This window comes from Stegostoma tigrinum, chromosome 4, assembly GCF_030684315.1.
Source record: "Stegostoma tigrinum isolate sSteTig4 chromosome 4, sSteTig4.hap1, whole genome shotgun sequence".
NCBI lineage: Eukaryota > Metazoa > Chordata > Chondrichthyes > Orectolobiformes > Stegostomatidae > Stegostoma > Stegostoma tigrinum.
This window is the reverse complement of record NC_081357.1, coordinates 76282690-76304174: the sequence shown is the minus strand read 5'-3', so window position 1 is coordinate 76304174 and position 21485 is coordinate 76282690. Positions and strand designations below refer to the sequence as shown.

The 21485-nt window shown below is 44.1% G+C and overlaps 2 protein-coding genes across 4 annotated transcripts in view; one reads left to right on the top strand and one right to left on the bottom strand.

Moving 5' to 3' along the window:
• LOC125452797 (protein downstream neighbor of Son-like) overlaps nucleotides 1–4089 on the bottom strand; it is a 54783-nt gene extending 50694 nt beyond the window's left edge. For 2 of the 3 annotated variants that reach the window (XM_048531652.1, XM_048531654.2), the window contains exon 1: nucleotides 1679–2067. In XM_048531652.1, coding sequence (XP_048387609.1) covers nucleotides 1679–1991 — 313 coding nt within the window. In that variant the 5' untranslated portion in view covers nucleotides 1992–2067. Of the gene's footprint in view, nucleotides 1–1678; nucleotides 2068–4061 lie in introns of those variants that run through there. The other variant, XM_059645435.1, reaches the window with a different exon arrangement.
• A 601-nt stretch (nucleotides 4090–4690) lies between these two features.
• cdc5l (CDC5 cell division cycle 5-like (S. pombe)) overlaps nucleotides 4691–21485 on the top strand; it is a 56299-nt gene continuing 39504 nt past the window's right edge. Inside the window, exons 1-4 of the mRNA XM_048531181.1 lie at nucleotides 4691–4902; nucleotides 13506–13609; nucleotides 16507–16668; nucleotides 17511–17638. Coding sequence (XP_048387138.1) covers nucleotides 4858–4902; nucleotides 13506–13609; nucleotides 16507–16668; nucleotides 17511–17638 — 439 coding nt within the window. The 5' untranslated portion in view covers nucleotides 4691–4857. The remainder of the gene's footprint in view (nucleotides 4903–13505; nucleotides 13610–16506; nucleotides 16669–17510; nucleotides 17639–21485) is intronic.

Here is a 21485-nt window from a genome sequence, read left to right as displayed (position 1 = left end):
CAAGGTATGATTTTGTCAGGCTCTTGTTTAATTACTTTGTGGGCAATTCTCCCATATTTAATTCAAGTGCCAGCCGTTCGTGAGAAGGACTTTGTAGCAACTGGGATGGGCATGCATTTCTAGTATCTGAATCTTGTGCTGAAGATGCATACAGTATGAGCATTCAATTGCACTCTTATTATTCACAGCAGTTATGATAGGGATGAGTTCTTGCTGGGCCATTTCGGAGGATAGTTAAGAACCATATCTGTGGATGTGAAATCACATATAGGATAGACTAGATATGGACAGAAGACGTTCTTCCCTAAAGCACATTAGTAAACCAGATGGATTTCACACAAAACAGCAGCTTTGGTTGTCACCATTACTAATAAGCTTTTAATTCCTTCTTTTAAAATTTAATTTATGAATTAAATTTGAATTCCCCATTTACAGCAATGGGAATGAAATTGATGCCTGTAGAACTGGAATACTAATCTAATTGCAAAACCACAATGCCACCATACACTTAAAGGCAAATTTCATTTTCTGATCAATCTTAATTGGATACAATGTTTCTTGATGCTGTTTCCATGATAATTCTGAATTAGTTCCACTATGCTTGTCAAATAACATGCCATAATAAAAGTAGAGGAAATATTCCTAGAAACTAATCTGACAATTAAGCCAGAGTACACGTTGGCTGATATTTGGCCAAAACATCTGGAACCACATTAGAATTTCGTACAGGGTAGACAGATTTATAAGAAAGACATTCAAATCAGATAAAAAAAAACTATGGTTGTTAATAGTTTTAAAACGCCAATAGCATTGAACTCTGCTATACTCAGTAAGCTTTGTATAACAGCTCATGAATATCAGTGCTGACTAATAGGTCTGTCACAGTGCAGACTATGCTGCCACTGGAAGAATGGCTTTTTTTCATTTCAAACTCCACCTCACTATCTTCGTTAAATAACTAGGGCAGTACGTTGCACTGCATTGTGCCATTACTGCAGAATGTGCAACCTAGCTGAGAGTATCCTTAGGGGAATTTCTGCGAAGGATATGCCATGGTGGGGGTGGGGTGAGGTGATCTTCCTTTTTTTTCGCCATGCCTCTTATGAGATTTTTTGCTCGACCCACTAACGGACGTCGAAAAAAAAGGAAAGCATTCCAGATTAGCACTCAAATATTTCCCAGTCATCAAGTGTCAATGCTCCTGAGATGCTGCTTGGCCTGTGTTCATCCAGCTTCACACGTTATTACTTTCCTGTTTTCTCAGTAGGGAACGGCACGATGGAAGAAGCTAAAATTAAACCAGCTATATCCAGGACCCATTTGAAAAACACAACGTCATCACGAAATACTCAATAAAAACTAGCGAATTATATAACAGTAACACAGTTGAAGAGTTCAGATTACACTGTGAACAACAGACTGCAGCTCAGGCACTTCAAATGGAAATCTCCACGTCTGTGTAATTGATTTACAAGGGAGCGAATTCTGTTTAAGATACAGACCCGACCGCTAAAATCTCCCTAAAATTAAGCGGATTACTTTTTATCCACAAATAAAACGATCAGAATTTTCAACGTTTCTGACATTTTCGACGCTAAATTCAACAGGGATTATAAACTTTTGACCTGACCACTAGAGGCGGGGTATGTCCATCTGCTGCTGCATGTGTGGAGTGTACCTGGTGGGGTAATCTTGGCACCCAGCAGCAGGAGCCTGGCCTGCTCCTTCTTGCGGGACCTCTCGACCTTCACGGGGAAGACGATGGGCACATTGTTCATGTAGGTCTTCTTGCCTCCAGCAAAGTGGGCGTCGCAGACTTTGTGATGGGTTTTGGGCTGCCACACGCTGAATTTTCTCTCGTCCAAGCGCGACAGGTTTCTGATCCAAACGCCGCGCAGCGTCTCGTCCTTGGGGAAGACGTGAAAGGAGAGCTCCTTGTTCTTGAGTGTGTTGTTGAAGCAGCCCGGCACACAACAGTAGGTGCCCACCATGGTCACCGGGAACTGGCCTGGGTCTGGGGAAGGGGAGGAGGGTCAGTGTGGAACTCACATCCCAGCCTGCACCGCGGCAACGCCGGCGGAACATGCGCACTGCGTCGCCGTCCTCACACCAACCTCCCCCACCAAACATTCCAGGGCATCATGGGACTCGTAGTTTTCTTCCACCTACCACCCCCCCACCCCAAAACTGTCTGAAGTTCATCTCACCACTATGACCCACACAACTTTAAAATTTACCCCAGTCGACGTGCAAAAACACGAAGAGTTTCAGGGAAACACATACACTAAAAAGGGGAACATGATTTAGGCAGCATTGGATGGAAATGAAAAGTTAATGTAAAACAGAGAACATAAGATGCTGGAGATCTGAGACACATAAAGATAGAAATTGCTGGAGAAGCTCAACAATTCTAGCAACATCTAAAGAAAAACCAAAAGTCTTAACGTTTTGAGTCCAGTGACCAGGTGTCAAGAAACTTTAATGGTTGATACAGTTGTTAGACAGGCTGGCAAGATGGGCTGAACAGTGGCAAAAGGAATTTAACCATGAAAAGTGAGGTGTGATACATTTTAAGAGGACTAACAAGGCGAGGGAGTACATGTTGAATGGTAGAGCCTTAAGAAGTACAGAGAATCAGAAGAATTTTGTGTGCATAACCACAGTTATTTGAAGGCCGCAGGACAGGTGGATATGGTGCTTTAGAAGATTTAAGGGAGACTTGCTTTATTAGTTGAGACATTGAGTACAAGAGGAGGGAAGTAATGGTTGCTGTGTATAAGATATTAGGTCACAGATGAAGTAGTGGGTACAGTTCTGGTCACCAGACTGTAGGAGGAATATGATTGTACCAGAGAAAACTTGTGTTGAAGGTTCATGAAAAATATTATTAAAAATGGCAAGTCTGCACTGGAGGAAAATGGAACAAATAGAGAATGCTGGAGAAACTCAGCATGTCTAGCGACATCTGTGGAAATAGAAACTGAGTTAATGTTTTGATTCTGGTTTGACCATTCTTCAGAAATGGAGACAGAAAGCAATGAACATGCTAAGGCTGAAAGATTAAAAGCGAAGGCCTGATGGCGAGAAGAGCAGAACTTCATCAAAATGGGCATATCTGGAAGTAAGGTGGCAGTGAATTATACACTCGAAAGGACCAGTTCTGAGGAAGAGCTCTGGGTTGAACATGACTGAGAGCTGAGATGGTACGGTGGCTCAGTGGTTAGCATTACTGCCTCGCAGTACCAGGGGCCCAGGTTTGATTCTAGAATTTGGTGATTGTCTGTGTGGAGTTTGCACATTTTCTTATATCTGCATGAGTTCCCTCTTGGCGCTCCAGTTTCCTCCCACAGTCCAAAGATGTGCAAGTTAAGTGGATTGGTCATGCTGAATTGCCCATACTCTCCAGGATGTGCAGGCTAGATGGATTAGCTGGGGGAATTGCAGGGTTACAGAGATAGGGTAGAGGGCTGCAATGCTCTTCAGAGTGTTAGCATGGACTTGATGCGCCGAATGATGTGCTTCCACACTGTAAGGATTTATGATTATATCCTATGATTCTAGGAAGAGATTCAACAGGATGTTACCTGGACTGGATTAATTTAGCTATGAAGAGAGACTGAGAAGGCTGGAGATATTTTCCTGAGAGTAGAGAAGGCTGAGAGGGGACCTGATTGAGGTGTACAAAATTGCAAGAGGCATAGATACAGTTGGTTCAAAGAAGCTTCTCCCCTTGTTAGATGGACAATAAATTTAAGGTAAGGGACAGGAGATTTAGAAGGGATTTGAGGAAACTTCTTTCAGCCAAAATGTGGATGTGTATCAGCATGACTAATACTGCTGGGACAGGTGGACAATAGGTGATGAGGCCTCCTGGGCAAGTGCACAGGTAGAGCAGAAGCCATGCATATTTAATGCTGTGGGAGGTTAGGGGAAAGAAGGATGAATGAGTGAAGATGTTGAAGGCTATAGTAAAAGTGATGGAACTTGACTCTTGTTGCACAGTCAGTGTAGTAGCAGAGTGATTGAATTTAAGGTAGCAGAAAGTAGAGCAGAGCACTTACGCTGTCAGAGCAATGAAGGTCAGCGTTCCTCTATACCACTGAGGCCGCAGTGACTTAGACCAAGCTGCCAGGAACTACCCTGGAGCTTGGTAAGAGAACCCTTTCAATAAACCTGCCTCAGCAGAAATTTATGCTCTTCCTTCACAGAAACACCAATCTTGACTAAGCAGCCTCAGTATGAAAAAGTTGCCCACAAGTCCCTTTTAAATCGTTCCCCTCTCAACTTTGAGGGCATTGGTTCTAGGTGAGAAGGAGAAGACTTCAAAGGGACGGAGGGATAATGTCTTTACACAGAGGATGGTGCATGAATGGAATTAATTGCCAGAAGTAGTGGTAGATGCACTTATACAGTTACATTTATAAGACATTTTGACAGCTACGTGAGTAGTAAAAGGATATGGGTCAAACGCAGGGAAATTAGGGTAGATTAGTTTGGGAAAACTAGTCGGCATGGACGAGTTGGATCGAACGGTCGTTTTCCCACGTTGCATGACTACCCACAATCAAAGATTTGTTTATTTACGATGATGCCGTTGCAAAGTGATCTGTCCGGTGTAAAGTTGAGAGGAGTGGAATGGGTGCAGTGTCAGTCAGCCAGGCTTGGCGGCGCTCTTGGTGGCGGCAGCGGGCCACCTTGGGAGCGCTGTGTTGTCCTTGTCACCTCATCGCCCGTTGCTGCACCTAGGGCCGGAGGTTTATCACCGGAGTTGGGTTCAAGTTTGGTTAAATAACTGAGCTCCTTCCTAACCGTTTGCAGCTGCCGAGGATTCCCTCGGACCAGTCGCTGACTGCCAGGATGCCGCGGATAATGATTAAAGGAGGTGTCTGGAGGAACACGGAGGTGAGTGGTGAGGCCTGTGTGACAGGCCCGGAGACTGGGGTCTACCCCTTTCCGCCGGGCCCAGAGACGGGGTTTCCTTCCCCCTTGTCCGAGCTGATGCTAGCATTTCCCGGTTGCATTTCACTGTTTTCACCGTGCGACGTCAAGTATTTTGATCGTCTTTTTCCCTTGCCACGGTCAAAATTACACCAAGTTCTTGGGTTTCTTGTTAGTTGGCGGCTTGATGCAGTAAAAATTTCTCGTGATTTAGAAACTGATTAATGTCGCTCTTTTAGGGACAGTTTTTCAAACGGTCAGAAATTGACCTTGGAATCACTGACTCCTTTGCTGTGCACCAAACCAATTTCCGCATCAACTTAAGTCCTTCAATGGTAACTTTTCTCAATTTCTTCCCCCTCACCTGAGGTATGGTGACCTGCAGATGAACTACCACCAATCGTCTTCTAATAAAAGCACTGCCCTATGGTCTGCTAAGACAACGGCGATTTTTACCTTTATTACATTTCATCTTGCGCGGTGGTGCGGCTTGAAGTTCTTTTTCACACACCTGCATGTTCTTCGAATCTGTGTGATCTGTGAATACTTGAAAATGGGTGCCAAAAGTTAAGTTTTACTTCCTTGCACTGACACATCATAATGCTAAAGAAAACACTGACGGTTAGAGTTCTAAATCCAGGATGATCAATTGAATTATAAAATCCATGAATCTCAAAAAGTTAGCATCCATGTTCGGGTGGATAATAGTGAAGGCGAATAGAATGTTGATTTTTTTTTAAATTCCAAAGGGAATGGATTATAAAAGTGTGGGTGTTCTGCTAGAAATATTCACCGCAACTAGAATGTTGTGACGTTATCGTTAGGAAAGATATATTAGCATTGGAAACAATATGGAGAAGGTTTTGTAGGCTGATACTGGATATGGACGGAATGTCTTATGAGGAGAAGTTGAATAAAGTTGGGTTTGTACTCACTGGAATTTAGAAGAATGAGACGTGACATTTATTGAAACAAAATCATTCTTAGAGGACTTGACGGCAGATACGGAAAGGTTGTAGCGAGTTTTGAGAAGATTTGTAGCTCAGGTTGAGGTTCTGGATGTGAGATTGCTCGCTGAGCTGGAAGGTTAGTTTTCAGACGTTTCGTCACTTTTGTTTTATTTGAAAAAATATACTTTATTCATAAGATGTACAAAAAATAAAACATATTTATACACCTACCCTGTCATGCAAGCCGCTCTGGGTTACCCAGGGGGTACATACATCAACTAAAAGGAAAAAAAACAAAGCAAAGAAAATACCCCGGCAGTTGTCACCCTGCACAGTCCCAGTTGGCCCCCTGACCAGTTGGGGAAGGCGCCAGCTGGGCCCAGGTACCAGATAGGGCCCTTTTTTCTATTCTGGACGAGGGGTTTCATACCGTGGTCTTTCCCCACCGCGCCTTGGCGGCGGCTGCCCCAAGCTTTAGCGCATCCCTCAGCACGTAGTCCTAGACCTTAGAGTGCGCCAGTCTGCAACATTCGGTCAGAGTCAGTTCTTTCAGCTGGCAGACCAAAGAGCGTCTTTCACCGCATTGATGGTCCTCCAGGCGCAGTTGATGTTAGTCTCGGTGTGCGTCCCAGGAAACAGCCCGTATAGCATGGAGTCCTGCGTCACGGAGCTGCTCGGGACGAACCTCGACAAATACCACTGCATCCCCCTCCAGACCTCCTGCGCATAGGCACACGCCAGAAGGAGGTGATCAACAGACTCATCCCCGCCGCAGCCACCTCGAGGGCAGCGTGCGGTGACGCAGAGATTCCGGGCATGCATAAAGGATCTCACTGGCAGAGCCCCTCTCACCGCCAGCCAAGCAATGTCCTTGTACTTGTTTGAAAGTTCTGGCGATGAGGCATTCTGCCAAACGACTTTGGCAGCCTGCGTGGGGAACCACACGATGGGATCCACCCTCTCCTTTTCCCAAAGGGTCTCGAAGATACTACGTGCTGACCACTGCCTGACGGCCTTGTGGTCAAAGGTGTTTCCTTTCAAAAATTTCTCCACGTAGGACAGGTGGTACAGAACAGTCCAACTACTCGGAGCGTTCCGCGGCAACGAGGCCAGGCCCATCCTTCGCAATACTGGGGACAGGTAGAACCTCAGTAAGTAGTGACATTTGGTGTTTGCGTACTGAGGATCTATGCACAAAGGTAGCCGTCAGGGCGAGGGTGGCGTTCGGTACGCCCTTTCCCCCCCATTTCCCAGGTCTTTGTACATGGTGTCCCTGCGGACCCGGTCCATCCTCGACCCCCAAATGAAGTGGAAGATGGCCCGGGTGACTGCAGCGGCGCAGGTCCAGGGAATAGGCCAGGCCTGCGCCACATACAACAGTGCCGAAAGCCCCTCGCACCTGACAACCGGGTTCTTACCCGCGGTGGAGAGGGACCGGAGCGTCCACCTGCCCAGCTTCTGCTTCAATTTGGTGATACGCTCCTCCCAAGTCTTAGTGCACGCCCCAGCTCCACCAAACCAAACACCCAGCATCTTCAGGTAGTCCGTCCTGACAGTGAAGGGGATGAAGGAGCGGTCATCCCAGTTCCCGAAGAACGTGACCTCGCTCTTACCCCTATTGACTTTGGCACCCGAGGCCAGTTCAAACTGGCCGCAGATGTCCAACAGCCTACTCACCGAGCGACGATCGGTGCAGAAGACGGCGACATTGTCCATGTACAGGGAGGTCTTGACCTGAAGGCCTCCGCTGCCTGGGATAGTCACGCCCTTCAGGCTCACGTCCTTCCTGATGGAGACAGCGAAGGGCTCCACACAGCACACGAACAAGGCAGGAGAGAGCGGGCAGCCCTGCCTGACTCCCACCCGTTGATCGAGACTGTGCTAACGATGTTGGCGTAGAGCAGCCGGATCCAATTGCGGATGCCCTCCCCGAACCCCAGTTTGGAGAGGACGTCCCTCATGTAAGCATGAGAGAACCTGTCGAAGGCCTTCTCCTGGTCCAGGCTGACGAGGCAGGTGTCCACCCGCCTGTCCTGTATGTAGGCGATCGTATCCCTGATGAGCGCGAGGCTCTCAGCGATCTTCCTCCCGGCACAGCACAGGTTTGGTCAGGGTGAATCACTGACTCCAGGACAGACCTGACCTGGTTGGCAATGACCTTGGCCAGGATTTTGTAGTCCACGTTCAAAAGTGAAATGGGACGCCAATTCTTAATGTCTTCCCTCTTCCCCCTTCCTCTTGTAAATGAGGGTGATGATGCCCTTCCTCATGGACTTGCACATTTCCCCTGCCCGAAGCGCACTATGGTACACCTCCAGCAGGTCCTGGCCGACCAGGCCCCATAGAGCGGAATACAGCTCGACCGGTAAGCCGTCACTTCCGGGAGTCCTATTCCTCTGCAAGGACTTGAGGGCTCTGGCCAGCTCGTCCAGGGATATCGGCCGGTCCAGCCACTCCCTCGTGCCGTCGTCTAAGACCTCCGTGATAGACGACAGGAACGACTCGGAGGCCGTGCTGTCCGTGGGCTTCGTGTCGTACAGTCCGGCATAGAAGGATCTGCTGATACTCAAAACGTCGGGCCGAGACGACATCACCGAGCTGTCGTCCTCCTTCAGCCGGCTAAGCACAGAGCTCTCTTTGTGCACCTTCTGAAAGAAGAAACGCGAGCACGTCTCGTCCTGCTCCACGGAGCGGACCCTGGACCGGAAGATTATCCTGGAGGCCTCCGCGGCGAAGAGCGAGGCTTGCTGGCCCCTCACCTCGCGGAGGTCCTCCGTGACATCGACCCCCATCAACTGCAGAAGGAGCAGGTTCTGCACCCTTTTCTGGAGTCGCGACAGCTTTCCCCGCCTCTCTCTTGCCTTCTGAACACCCTTGAGGACAAAGAACCTCTTGACGTTCTCCTTCACCGTCTCCCACCAGTCGCCTGGAGACTCAAAGAGGGGTTTCACGGTTCTCCAACCGGCGTACTCCCTCTTAAGCTCCTCGACATTCTCTGGGGTCAACAGAGTCGTGTTGAGCTTCCACGTCCCCTTGCCGGCCGGCTGGTCATCCTGTAAGTGACAGTCGGCCAACAGGAGGCAGTGGTCAGAGAAGAACACCGGCTCGACACCGGTGGACCTGACCGAGAACGTCTGTGACACAAACAGGAAGTCTATCCTTGAGCGGATAGACCCGTCTGGCCGCGACCAGGTGTACCTCTGCTGCGCTCCGTCTGCAGGGGTGCTGAAGACGTCGAGCAGCTTGGCGTCCTTCACTGTGCCCATCAGGAATCTGGACGTGACGTCCAGTTGAATCCCCCCACCCGCTGTCCCCACGCCGGATCTTCCATCTGCATCAATGATGCAGTTGAAGTCTCCGCCTAGGATGACCGGCCTGGACGTAGCCAGCAGGGGTGGAAGCCGCTGCAGGACGGCCAACCGCTCACTCCGTACCGCTGGGGCGTACACGTTTATCAGCCTCAGGGGAGCATTCCTATAGGTGATGTCAGCCACTAGGAGGCGACCCCCACCACCTCCTGAACTTGAGAGATGGTGAAGTTGCGCCCCCGCAGCAGAATAGCCAGGCCCGAGGAGCGACAGTCGTTACCCCCTGATCAGATCGAAGGCCCACAGGTCCAGGCGCCGGACCATTTCCCGTACCTGCCGAGTTGCGGTATCCCGCACTCCTGCAGAAACAGGAAGTCCGCCTTGATGGTGGTCAGGTAGGCCAACGTGGACACACATCTCGCGGTTGACTTGACGCTGCGCACATTAATGCTCGCAATTCGTACCCCCATTGTGGGCAGTGGCCGCAGTACCCTCCCCAAGTCCAAGGTCCAGCCCCTCCATCTGTCCCTTCATGCCCATTGCCCGGGCTAACTGCTGGACGCTCTCCGGGCTCAGGAAACCGTCCGTGCTGCCTTCCGGGTGGCATCCCCCCGTCAGGGGTGCGGAGGCAGGAGGGTCCGGTTCCGGGTCAGGCTGGGGACGCGCTGTTTCCTCCTTCCCACCTGGAAGTTCCGGGGGGCCCTCCAGTGCTCCAGCGGCACTTGACTGGGTGTTGGAGTGAGCCTCAGGACGCATCCCGTCACCTGGAAGCGGAGTGCTGCTTTCCTTCCCCCTCGAGACCTTTAACTTCTGCTTCGGGTGGGCCGTCTCCGAATCCTCCTCGTCAGAGGAGCTCTTATAGCCCCCCTGTAGCTGCCTCTTCCCGCCTGATTGTTGCGGTTCCTGGGCCCGTCGACGCACCTTCCTCCTCGCTTTCCGGACTGTTGTCCACTCCCCTGGGTCGCCTGTCGCCGCCTCCATTGGCTCCGGGTTGTCGGGGGGGATCCGGAGCCTGCAGGGGTGCTTTGCTGGCCTCGGGCCCATCCTACAGGGCTGGGCCCTCCTGCATATTAGTGGGGTCCTTGCTGGGCCCTGGTGCCTTCCTCTCCTCCGGGGGGGCTGGCCCCGCATTTCCCCTGCCGGTGACCTGGGCGTAGGTGGTACCCCGCCGCGGGAATGCCCTATAGAAGTGGCCCGCTTCCCCGCAAAGGTTGCAGCTTCTCTCTCGTGGGCAATCCTTTGCAAGGTGTCCCTCCTCCCTGCAGTTCCTGCAGATGGTGGCTTTGCAGTCGGCCGCCATGTGACCTGACCTACCACAGGCATGGCAGACTTTAGGTTGCCCTGCATAGGTCAGGTAGCCCCTGCTCCCGCCGATCGCGAAGCTGGACGGTGGGTGTGCGACATTCCCGTCTACGCCCATCCTCAGCGTCACCTTGACCTGCCTCTTACTCGTCCAGATGCCAAAGGGGTCCACGATGTCAGTTAGGTCCCCTTCCACCTGCACATACCTTCCGAGGAAGGTCAGGACATCAACTGCTGGCACATGCAGGTTGTACACGTGTACAGTCACCATACGGCTCCTCTGTGCTGGCATCACAAACAGTGGGACAGCAGTCAATACAGAGAGGGGGCCTTCACCTCCTTTCTCCTTGAAAACCTCCAGGAAGCGCTCACAAAGCTTGGCACTCCAGAAGGTCACGACGTTAAAAACCTCCTCCGGGGAAATCCTGCAGGCAGTAAATGTCCGCAGCAGCGAACCCACAACAGTCCAACAGGACCCTCTTCACGAAGAAGGTGCGGTCCACAGGTGCACCTTCATCCACCTTCTTTACAGAAACACGGATGGTGTTCCGGACCCCCTGACCTGGGGCACGAGCACTTGCCGCAGCCATCGTTGCAGGTTGGCTGCTCCCCTGAACCAGCGTTAGGCCAAAGCCAGCATTAAGATCCACCGGTCGCAAGGGTGCACAGCCAACCCGACGTCCTCCTTTCACCTCCAAGATAGCACTCTCGTCCTCTCGGCCCACAAGAGAGTGGGTCTTTATTGTGTTCAAGATGTAAGCTAGTTCACTGAGCTTGCCTGTTTGTTCCCAGACGTTTCGTCACCATTCTAGGTAACATCATCAGTGAGCCTCCGACAAAGCGCTGGTGTTATGTCCCGCTTTCTATTTATCTGGTTAGGTTTCCTTGCTTGGTGATGTCATTTCCTGCATTGATGTCATTTCCTGTTCTTTTTCTCAGGGGATGGTAGATTGATTTGGAGCCAATGTGTTTGTTGATGGAGTTCCGGTTGGAATGCCATGCTTCTAGGAATACTAACCAGATAAATAGGAAGCGGGACATAACACCAGCGCTTTGTCAGAGGCTCACTGATGATGTTACCTAGAATGGTGACGAAACGTCTGAAAACTAACCTTCCAGCTCAGCGAGTAAACTCACATCCAGAACAGAGAGGTTGTTTCTCCTTGCAGGACCAGGGGCATAATCATAGAAGAAGGGGCCACACAGAAGGTTTTTTTTCTTCTTAGAAGCTAGTGAATCTGCAGAATTCTTTACCCCAGAGGGCTGTCAAGGCTGGGTGGTTAAGTATATTCAACACTAAGATCAGTAAGGTGATCGAAAGTTGTGGGGAAAAGCAGGAAAGTGGATTTGAGGATTATCAGATCAATGATGATCTCATTGGACTCTTTACAGTTTAACTGAATGGCCTACATCTGCTGCTATGTCATAGAGATAGACAGCATGAAAACAGACCCTTTGGTCCAACTTGTCCATGCCTTCCAGATAGCCTAAATAAATCTAGTCCTTGTTGGCAGCATTTGGCCATATCCTTCTCAGCCCTTCCTATTCAATATCCATTCAGATGCCTTTTAAGTTTCGTAATTGTACCAGCCTTCTCCACTTCCTCTGGCATCTCATTGTATATTTGCAGCACCTTCTCTGTAAAAATGATGCCCCTTAGATCCCTTTTAAATCTTTCCCTTCTTATCTTAAACTTATGCCCTCTAGTTTTTTAATCCCCCACCCTAGGGAAAAGATCTTGGCTATTTACCTTATCCATGCCCCACATAGAACATAGAACATAGAACAGTACAGCACAGAACAGGCCCTTCAGCCCATTGTAAGGTCACCTCTCGGCCTTGGATGCTCTAGGGGAAAATAGCCCTAGTCTATTCAGCCTCTCTTTATTGCTGAAATCCTCCAACCTTGGCAATGTCCTTGTAAATCTTTCCTGAACCTTTTCAAGTTTCTCAACATCATTGCAATAGTAGAATTGCGTGCAGCTTTCCAGTAGTGGCTTAACAAGTGACCTGTGGAGCTGTAACATGACCTCCCAACTCATATGCTTAGTACATTGATCAATAAAGGCAAACATACCAAACGCCTTCTTCACTATCCTATCTACCCACAACTTCACTTTCAAGGAACTCTGAGCCTGCACTCTAAAATCTCTTTGTTCAGTAACACTCGCCAGGACCTTAAGCACTTCACATTTATCTAAATTAAACTCCATCTGCCACTCCTTGGTCTGTTGGCCCATCTGATCAAGATCCCATTGTACACTGAGGTAATCTTCTGTGCTGTCTACTAAACTTCCAATTTTGTTGCCATTTGGAAACTTACTAACCATGTCTCCTGTGTCCACATCCAAATCATTTATATAAATGACGGAAAAGCAGTGGACCCAGCGCCAATCCTTTAGGCACATCGCAGTGTTGTACGGAATTATGTTCAGTTCTGTACAGATGGCCTTTCAGACGATCATGTTTGTATTACAAAGGATATACTGCTACCTACAATAATCCCATTGGCTCTAGGCCCATGGCCTTGAATGTTATGACACTTCAAATGCTCACCTGAGTTCTTTTTAAAGGTATGAGGTCCCCACCTGCACCACCTCCTGAACTGAACCCTGCAACACTGTACTACTTACAGTTTGCCATCCACAGAAGGACATATTTATTCTGACACTCTGCTTTCTGTCAGTCAACAAATCCTCTGCCCTAGCAAGTGCTCTACCTTCAGTCTTTCGTGCAGCACACACCTGTCAAATGCCTTCCAGAAGTCTAGATGTGCCCCATTATCCACCTTGCTGGTTACATCCTGAAAGAAATCCAGTACGTTTGAAAAGCACTAAGAGACCTCTATGGGGAATTATTCACCTATGAATTGTTTCATTTTGACTCCGAATTCTAAATTCACCCATAATAGCATCCTTTTCAGTCTACCAATCTTAGTACCTTGCATGCTAAGCATATTTACTTCTTTTAAATGTGTCAACTCATTAATAATGCTATTGTTTATTTAGGATGAGATTCTTAAAGCAGCGGTTATGAAATATGGCAAAAACCAATGGTCTCGTATTGCATCTCTGCTGCACAGGAAGTCAGCCAAACAATGCAAAGCTAGATGGTAAGTTTGACAGTTGTTTCCCCATTGTGTAGAATTGTTATTTAAATCTGTTAATAAGCATGGAATAGCTGTCACCTAAGGCAATCCATCGCACAAAACGTAGCCGAAGAACCTTTATTCCTTGCTGCCTCTCCACATCTGGAGGTAATGTACACAATTTGAAATTTTAAAGTTTTCTTTTAAAGAGAGTAATAGTGTCATACAGTTTGGAAACAAACCCTTCAGTCTAACTTGTTAATGCTGAATAAGGTTCCCAAACTAAATTAGTTCCATTTGGCTGTGTTTGACCCACATCCCTCTCAATCTTTCCTAATCATGTACCTGTTCAAATGTCTTCCTAATTGTAACTACATCTACCACATCTTCAATAGTTCATTCCATATGCGAACCACTTTCTATGTCAAAAATGTTGCCTTTCGGTCCCTTTTTTAAATCTTTCACCTCGCACCTTAAAAATATGACCCTAGTTTTGAACTCCCTTGCCCTAGGAAAAAGACCTTTGTTATTCACCTTATCTATGCTCCTCATGATTTTATAAACCTTAGTAAAGTCACCTTCAACATACTGTGCTCCAATGGAAAAATGCCCCAGTCTATATGAACCTCCGCTTATAACTGAAATCCTCCAGTCCTAACGACGTCCTGGTAAATCTTTTCTGAACCCTCTCCAATTTACTAATTTCTTTCCTATCGCAGGGTGACTTGAACTATTCACAGTACTCCAGAGGTGGCCTCACTATTGTCCTGTAAAACCTCAACATGATAACCAACTTCTAAGTTCAATGATCTGAGCAATGAAGGCAAGCACGCCAAATACCTTCATAACCACCCTGTCACCCTGTGATGCAACTTTCAACGAACGATGTACCTGAACCCACCCAAGTCTCTTTCACAAACAAAAACTGAAATTGTTGGAAAAGCTCAGCAGGTCTGGCAGCATCTGTGAAGAAAAATCAGAGTTAGCATTGCAGGCCTGGTGACTCGTCTGAAGAAGGGCCTGCATGAGATGCTGAGGGGACTTTACTGGGTGAACGTTGAAAGAATATTTTCTCTTTTGGGAGACTCTAGCATTAAGGTCATGGCTTAAAAAGAAGGAGGAGCTAATTAAAATTAGATATGAGTAAAGACTGTTGTGAGTTTTAGGAACTCTGCTCCTCAAAAGTGTAAATACTAGATCTTTAAATATTTTTAAGGCAGAAGTACAGTGATGCTTAATGACCAAGGGATGAAAGATTATTGACAATACATGGAATGTAGAGTTGGGTTTCATATCAGATCAGCCATGACCTTGTTGAGTGGCCAACTCTCATTCCTCATTCACAATTCTATTGTACAAAGACTTGCCTTCCCAAATTCACTTTTAGCTAAACTAAGCTAGCTGATGGTATTGGTTAAATTGGCCTTCTACTTGTCTTAGATGATCTTCCCATATGTCACTATATGCCACAATAATATCTAAACAAACTACACAGTTATAAACTTCAGCTAAGGAATATGGATCAAAGGTGACTAAGTGGTGTTATTGCTGAAATAGCTCAGTTGGGTGCATGATTCCGGCTAAAATGAGGTTCCTGGTTCAATCCCCATTTTCACCAGTGAATTTAAGGGGTCCTCTTTTATGGTATAGTGGTAGTGTCCATACCCCTGGACTAGAAAGCCCAGGTTCAAGTCCTATCTGCTTTGGAGGTGGGTAATAATATCTCTGAACAGGTTGATTAGAAAATGGTAGATAAATTGAGTTTACTTAAAACAGTAACTAAACAGGAAAAAAAGTGTAACAGTTGTCTTTTTAATTTAAGCCCTTCAGTGAAGTTTCATTGTCAAAACTATCAATTTATTGGCTTCAAGAATTAATACTGTCAGAAATGAATGGTGATAAGCTGCATGTTGTAAATCATATGATCAAAGATCACTTGTATGTGTGTCACTTAGCAACACCTAAAGTTAGGAGCTATGGTTAAAGTACAATCTTAAATCTGGTGTGCCAGATCTTGATTTATCAGATACTGACTATAATTCTATTTCACGTCATACATGGAATACAGATAATGTTTCAGTGATTATAAGTAAACTGCTTCACAGAATAGGAACTAAAATAAGAAGTTGGCTTTGGGTCAAATTTTGTGGTGATGACGTCAGTGAAACTTCCAGTATCTTCTATTATTACACACCAAGACTAACAATTTTTGAAGCTTCTACAAGGCTAGAATAGCATGGATATCCTGAAGTTGTCAGCAATTCTATGCTTCCCAGAATGTCTCTATTGAGGTCACTCAATCGGCATCAAAAGGAATTTAGTTTTAAAATGGATAAAACTTCCAGTCTTACACTGTTAGTTGCACTATTTGAAAAAAACCCTCTAAAGGTAACAACTTCCTCAGTGAGGTGTTACTCAACTTCTAATGATGTGTTAAGCTGATAATTACTGTTAAACTTTTTTTGGGCCAGTAAGAATGTTTAATTTAAGAGTGCCAGCTCTTCCATTCTGATAATTTTGCGTAGTTTTGAAATCGTTCAAAGGTTTGATTGTATTTTGAGTTCTATCTTAAATTATAATTGTATATTTCACTGTGTATTTTTAAGTTAAATGTCAATGATTATTATTCTTAACCGCCTGGTTTGCCGTTTCTAAGAATAACTCATTACAATTGACTGCGTCATTGTTGATGCCAAACTCTAATGTTTCACCACCATTTTTAAAATCCAGATCATTATGTATATTTTAATTACTTATAATAAAGTGTTATTCAGTTGTAGTTCTGCATTGATAGCAGACTTTTAACTTGTGTGCTTGTCTTGCATGTTACTGTAAATATATAGCTAATTACAAGCCAGTGAAACTCCAGCCTAACATTTTATTATTTTAAGTCATGTTTTTGACATTTCTTCGCTAACAAGGTATGAATGGCTGGATCCAAGTATCAAAAAGACAGAATGGTCAAGGGAGGAAGAGGAAAAGTTACTGCACTTGGCAAAGCTCATGCCAACACAATGGAGGACCATTGCACCAATTATTGGCAGAACAGCTGCCCAGTGTTTGGAACATTATGAATATCTTCTGTAAGTTGGCAGACCATTTTTAATATTTAATATTGAAAATCAGCCACCTGATTGTTTTCTTTGGCTACGTTCTATTTAGGAATTTATAGATTATGTTGCATTCTTAAGAAATCATAAGACTACATGTACTTATGGCAATTGTTATTCCTCGTATTGAGTAGAAAGAACAAATTTTGTTTCACTCAATGAAAAAAATTCAATGTAGCAGAAATAGAGAAAATAAAAGGCTGCTGAAATACTGGGGAAAGTTTATGTGAGAAACTGGTAACTGAAAATAAATGCAAAGTACACTTCTGGCAATAATCTGAAGTCTTCCAATTTTTTTAATTAGGAGAAACAGTCTTTGTTGAAAAAGTCTGATTTACACAGGTGCAAAACATTAGCTTGAACTAGGAAGATGACGTTTTAAACTTTGCTGTTACAGTTCTGTAACAGGGTTTTTTAAGCTTATAAAGGATATCTTTGCCAATTCAGTATGTAATTATCTGTTTACATGTAGATGGTAAAGAATGAATCAGACAGTTTTCTTAAGTTAAACAAGTAAGAAGTTGATTTTATTGTGCTGGAGCTACTGGGTAAAAATAATAAAAGCATTAGAGATCTAGAAATATGCTCCAACTTTCACAAGACACACACTAACGCATGCTTAAAAGATGCTTAAACAAATACAGATTTTCGAGCAGAAATTAACTTCGGTCAAGTTAAAGTTCAGTGCACATTGTTGCACATAAAATATCAGTGCTCAATGGTGTTATGCTGACTCTGCTCTGAAAGAATGTTTAGAAAATTCCTTCTTAATAAGATGTAATGAAATTGAATTGATGTCCCTGAACATGTTTCAGTGACAAAGCTGCACAAAGAGATCAAGAAGAAGAAACTGCTGATGATCCTCGAAAGCTTAAACCTGGTGAGATTGATCCAAATCCAGAAACAAAACCAGCCAGGCCTGATCCAGTGGACATGGATGAAGGTATTTCATGATTAAGCTACATGCACTAAGTAAAAGAAAACAGGTATCTTGGAGAGTGATAATGGGAACTGCAGATGCTGGAGAATCCAAGATAATAAAATGTGAGTCTGGATGAACACAGCAGGCCCAGCAGCATCTCAGGAGCACAAAAGCTGACGTTTCGGGCCTAGACCCTTCATCAGAGAGTATCTTGGAGAGCTGTGCGATCGGCCAGATTAGCAGAAGTGGTAGTTTAAGGCCGTGGAGGGATTTTAAGATAATAAGAATTTAAAAATTGGGTCAGTGCTTATATGAGAGCTGTTGTGGTTCAGCAAACACAGGGATGTTGGATAAGCACATTTACTGTAGTAAGGACATGGCAGCAGAATTCTAGATTATAGAATGCCAAATATGGAAGATTGGCCAGGGTGATTTGAAATAGTCAATCGTAATAATAACAATGGTCTAGATTAACACTTCAGTAATAGATGAACTGAGTCAGTCAAGTGATGTTAATAAAGGTCTTGGTGATGACGTGGATATTTTGTGTGAAGCATATTTCTGTGTTAGATATAACACCAGTATTCTAAATGATTTGGTTTAGAATCATACAGTTACCAAACAATCAAAACACATTTCATAGCAGGGCCTGGATATTGCCTTTGGTTCGATAGACTTGTCAATATTTCATGCAACATTCTCTTCTCATGTAAACTATTGAGAATGATGGCATCTATAACATGATTTTGGGGTATCGTATGTTGTAATGAAATTCAGAAATGTTCATTAAAAATGACAAGTATATCATTGAAACTAGCAATTAATGTTTCATTTAGAGAGGAGGTAACGTTGATTAGTCAGTAACTGTTGGTGTTATGAAATATGCACTAAATATGACTTATGATGTTTGCAATGATCCTTTGGCATCTAGAATTCTGTGATCGTGCAATAAGATTATGATTTTGTTTTCTTAAAATTGAATTAGGAAAATGGCATTTATTTGTACGTGTCAAACCACGTTATCTTTGTTGAAGCTCCTTCTGAGTGTTTAATGACCTAGTTTAGCCAGCTTATAGTCAAGCCCTCGAACATGGACAAAAATAATGTAAATGGAAATTGTGAAATAACAGACTTACAAAATAACTACTTTTGCTTTGGAGGAGGAGATAAAAGTAGCAGATACAAGGAAAACCAAAAAAGAACAGGAATTCATTAGATTTCTAGTTTTAAAAAATTAAAGTTAAAAATGAGCAAATCTCCAAGATTGGATGGTCATCAAAATTAAATTTTAGGAGAAGTAGCTGAGAAAACCTTTCAATATACAGGTCATGATCTTACAAAAAAGGTAAATGTCCCCTCATTACTGATTTTTGAATATCCATTATTCATAATGCAAAGGAGAAAAAATCAGAAATTTCAGGATTTTTGTTGTAACGCCATCTATAGGGAAGTTCCTGGAATCTGTCATTCAGAATGGAATGCGTGAGTATTTGGAAGTGAAATAATCAGAACGCTAGTGTAGATTTGTAAAGGGCAAGTTATGCCTAATGATTTTAGATGAATTTTATGAGGAATTAATGGACACAGTATGTATGGGAGTTCTGAGGATGTTTCATTTATGGACTTATGGAAGACATTTAACAAGGTGCTGTGTGGGGGACTATGTTTTTGAAAATGACAGTGCATGGAGATAAATTTTGTTGGCGAAACAGTGGGAGATGGAGTTCGGTTGTCATGAGAGGCCATCCACTTTGGACTGGGAAAAGTCAAATTGGGGTATTTTCTGAATAGGAAAATATTGAGAATCGTGGATTTTGCTTGGAAATTTTGGAGACTAAGTACGGAAATCTCAAAAAGCTTGTAGAAAGATATTTTTAAAAAGCTAATGAGGGACAGTGACGTAGTGATAATGTCATAATCTATAATTCTGAACCCAAGACTAATAATATAGTGACATGATTTCAAATTCGAGTGTGGCTGATAATGAAAATTAATAGAAATCTGGAACGAAAAAGCTACAGGAGGAAGGAAAATGTTAGTGTGATGGTAAAAACCTAATGGCAGATTCCTTACCTGGAAAGCATATGTTTACAAACTGTGCCCCAAAAAACTGCTGTCGCAGGTTAACTGAAAATTCCAAAATTGAGGCTAATAGATTTTTCTAAACAAGTGTATTAAGAATTAAGGAGCTGAGGCAAATAGGCAGAGATAATATTAATACACATGAAAAATATGAATTGTGAAGCACAGTCAAGAAGATGAATGACATAACCCTGTTCTATAAAGTTATTATTGCTGCATTTTATATTTATTTGACTGCTCTATACATGCTGGCAATTACAGCAATCTGAGTGGGCACTTTGGTCAGCATGGAGCAGTTTGGACTGAAGGGCCTGTTTCCACACTCTGTTTCTCTATGACTCTCTATCCCTAAGAATTATTCGGCTTGGGCAGTGTTCAAATTTCTATCTCTGACTTGGTCATTAGCCATTATTACTGAAGTTATTTCATTCCTCTGTTTTAAGGAAGGGTAAAACACGGCCTAGGTTTAAACCTCATCTTATCCAGAACAGTCATAGCATGCCTGAATAGTTTAGTTAAAAAGCATCGATAACATTTGACTCTGCACAGTGCAAGGAGAGTTGAAAGATTCTAGCCAGAGCTGCTGCTATTTGTAGCATTTCATCCTTAGGCAATCTAAGCTGCATTTTAGCTAGGCTTGGATGACTTTGCTACTTTGGATCTTTGCTCTTCCATGTATATTTTCATTCTATGAATTGATCTCTACTCAACCTTTATTGTGCAAAATACTCCAGGTGCACTCTTTCCTCCTTTAATGAGCAACGTTTCTACCTTCAACTGTTAGTCTTTGTGTTTGAACAAAAAGCTCTGTTACAGCATTATGTTGTACCTTTATTGAATCAAAGAATTGTTGCAAGGAGGCCATTTGGCCCATTATGGTTGCACCAGCTCTTCAATTGCGCCTTATTACACATTGCCAATCTGCTGCTTTTCCATGGAAAATATTTCATTTGGCCCTGGTTTTTTTTTTAAGCTTTATGGGACAATGTCTGTATTCTGTTTGTTTTTTTTTAAGTGCTCTGAATTTGAGAATTATCAGAAACATCCTTTTCCTTTCTCATTTGATCTTAATTTCTTCAGTCATCCAAGGAACCCTACATTTGGATGCTGTTCCTTTTCCTCAGGAATATTTTTCACTTTTTATTACAAACTCACAACCCCTTGTCTGAGGGTCCTAGCTGTCAAACTTTATGTGGATGTTCACAATTTAATTTTGAATTAGGCATCCATTTTCCTGACCAACATGATCTCACGCTCAATGTTAATTAACATATTGAGTGATTTATTTGCAGTGATCTTTGAGATATCTCTTTTATTTGTCCTATTTCCAACATTTTTTGCAAATTTAAGTTAACTCTGTAGTTCTTGTACAGTTGAATGTATATGATTAATTCCCAGCTGATTAAATATATTTCATGTATGCTAAAGCATATGTAGCCTTGTTTGGACTTTTTATTGATTACATTTAAATCTTGAAAGTCATGTAGTTTATTATTTCTAATCACCATGAAATATATTAGCTGCATGTCAAGTTTCGTTACTGTTGCTGTCATCAAGATCCATTACTAGTTTCAATATTAATTTTTATATTGGAAAAGAGAAGATTCAGTTTCCTAACATTACTTGTTGATATTTTCTTAATCCTATATGTTACTGTAAATGGATTTGCGCAATGTTGACTTTTTTTCCAATATATTTTGTTTGTTATGGTGGGTGAAGCTACATATATTTTGTATACATTTTAAACATCAAACACTTTGTTGTTACCATTGTATATTTCTCATAC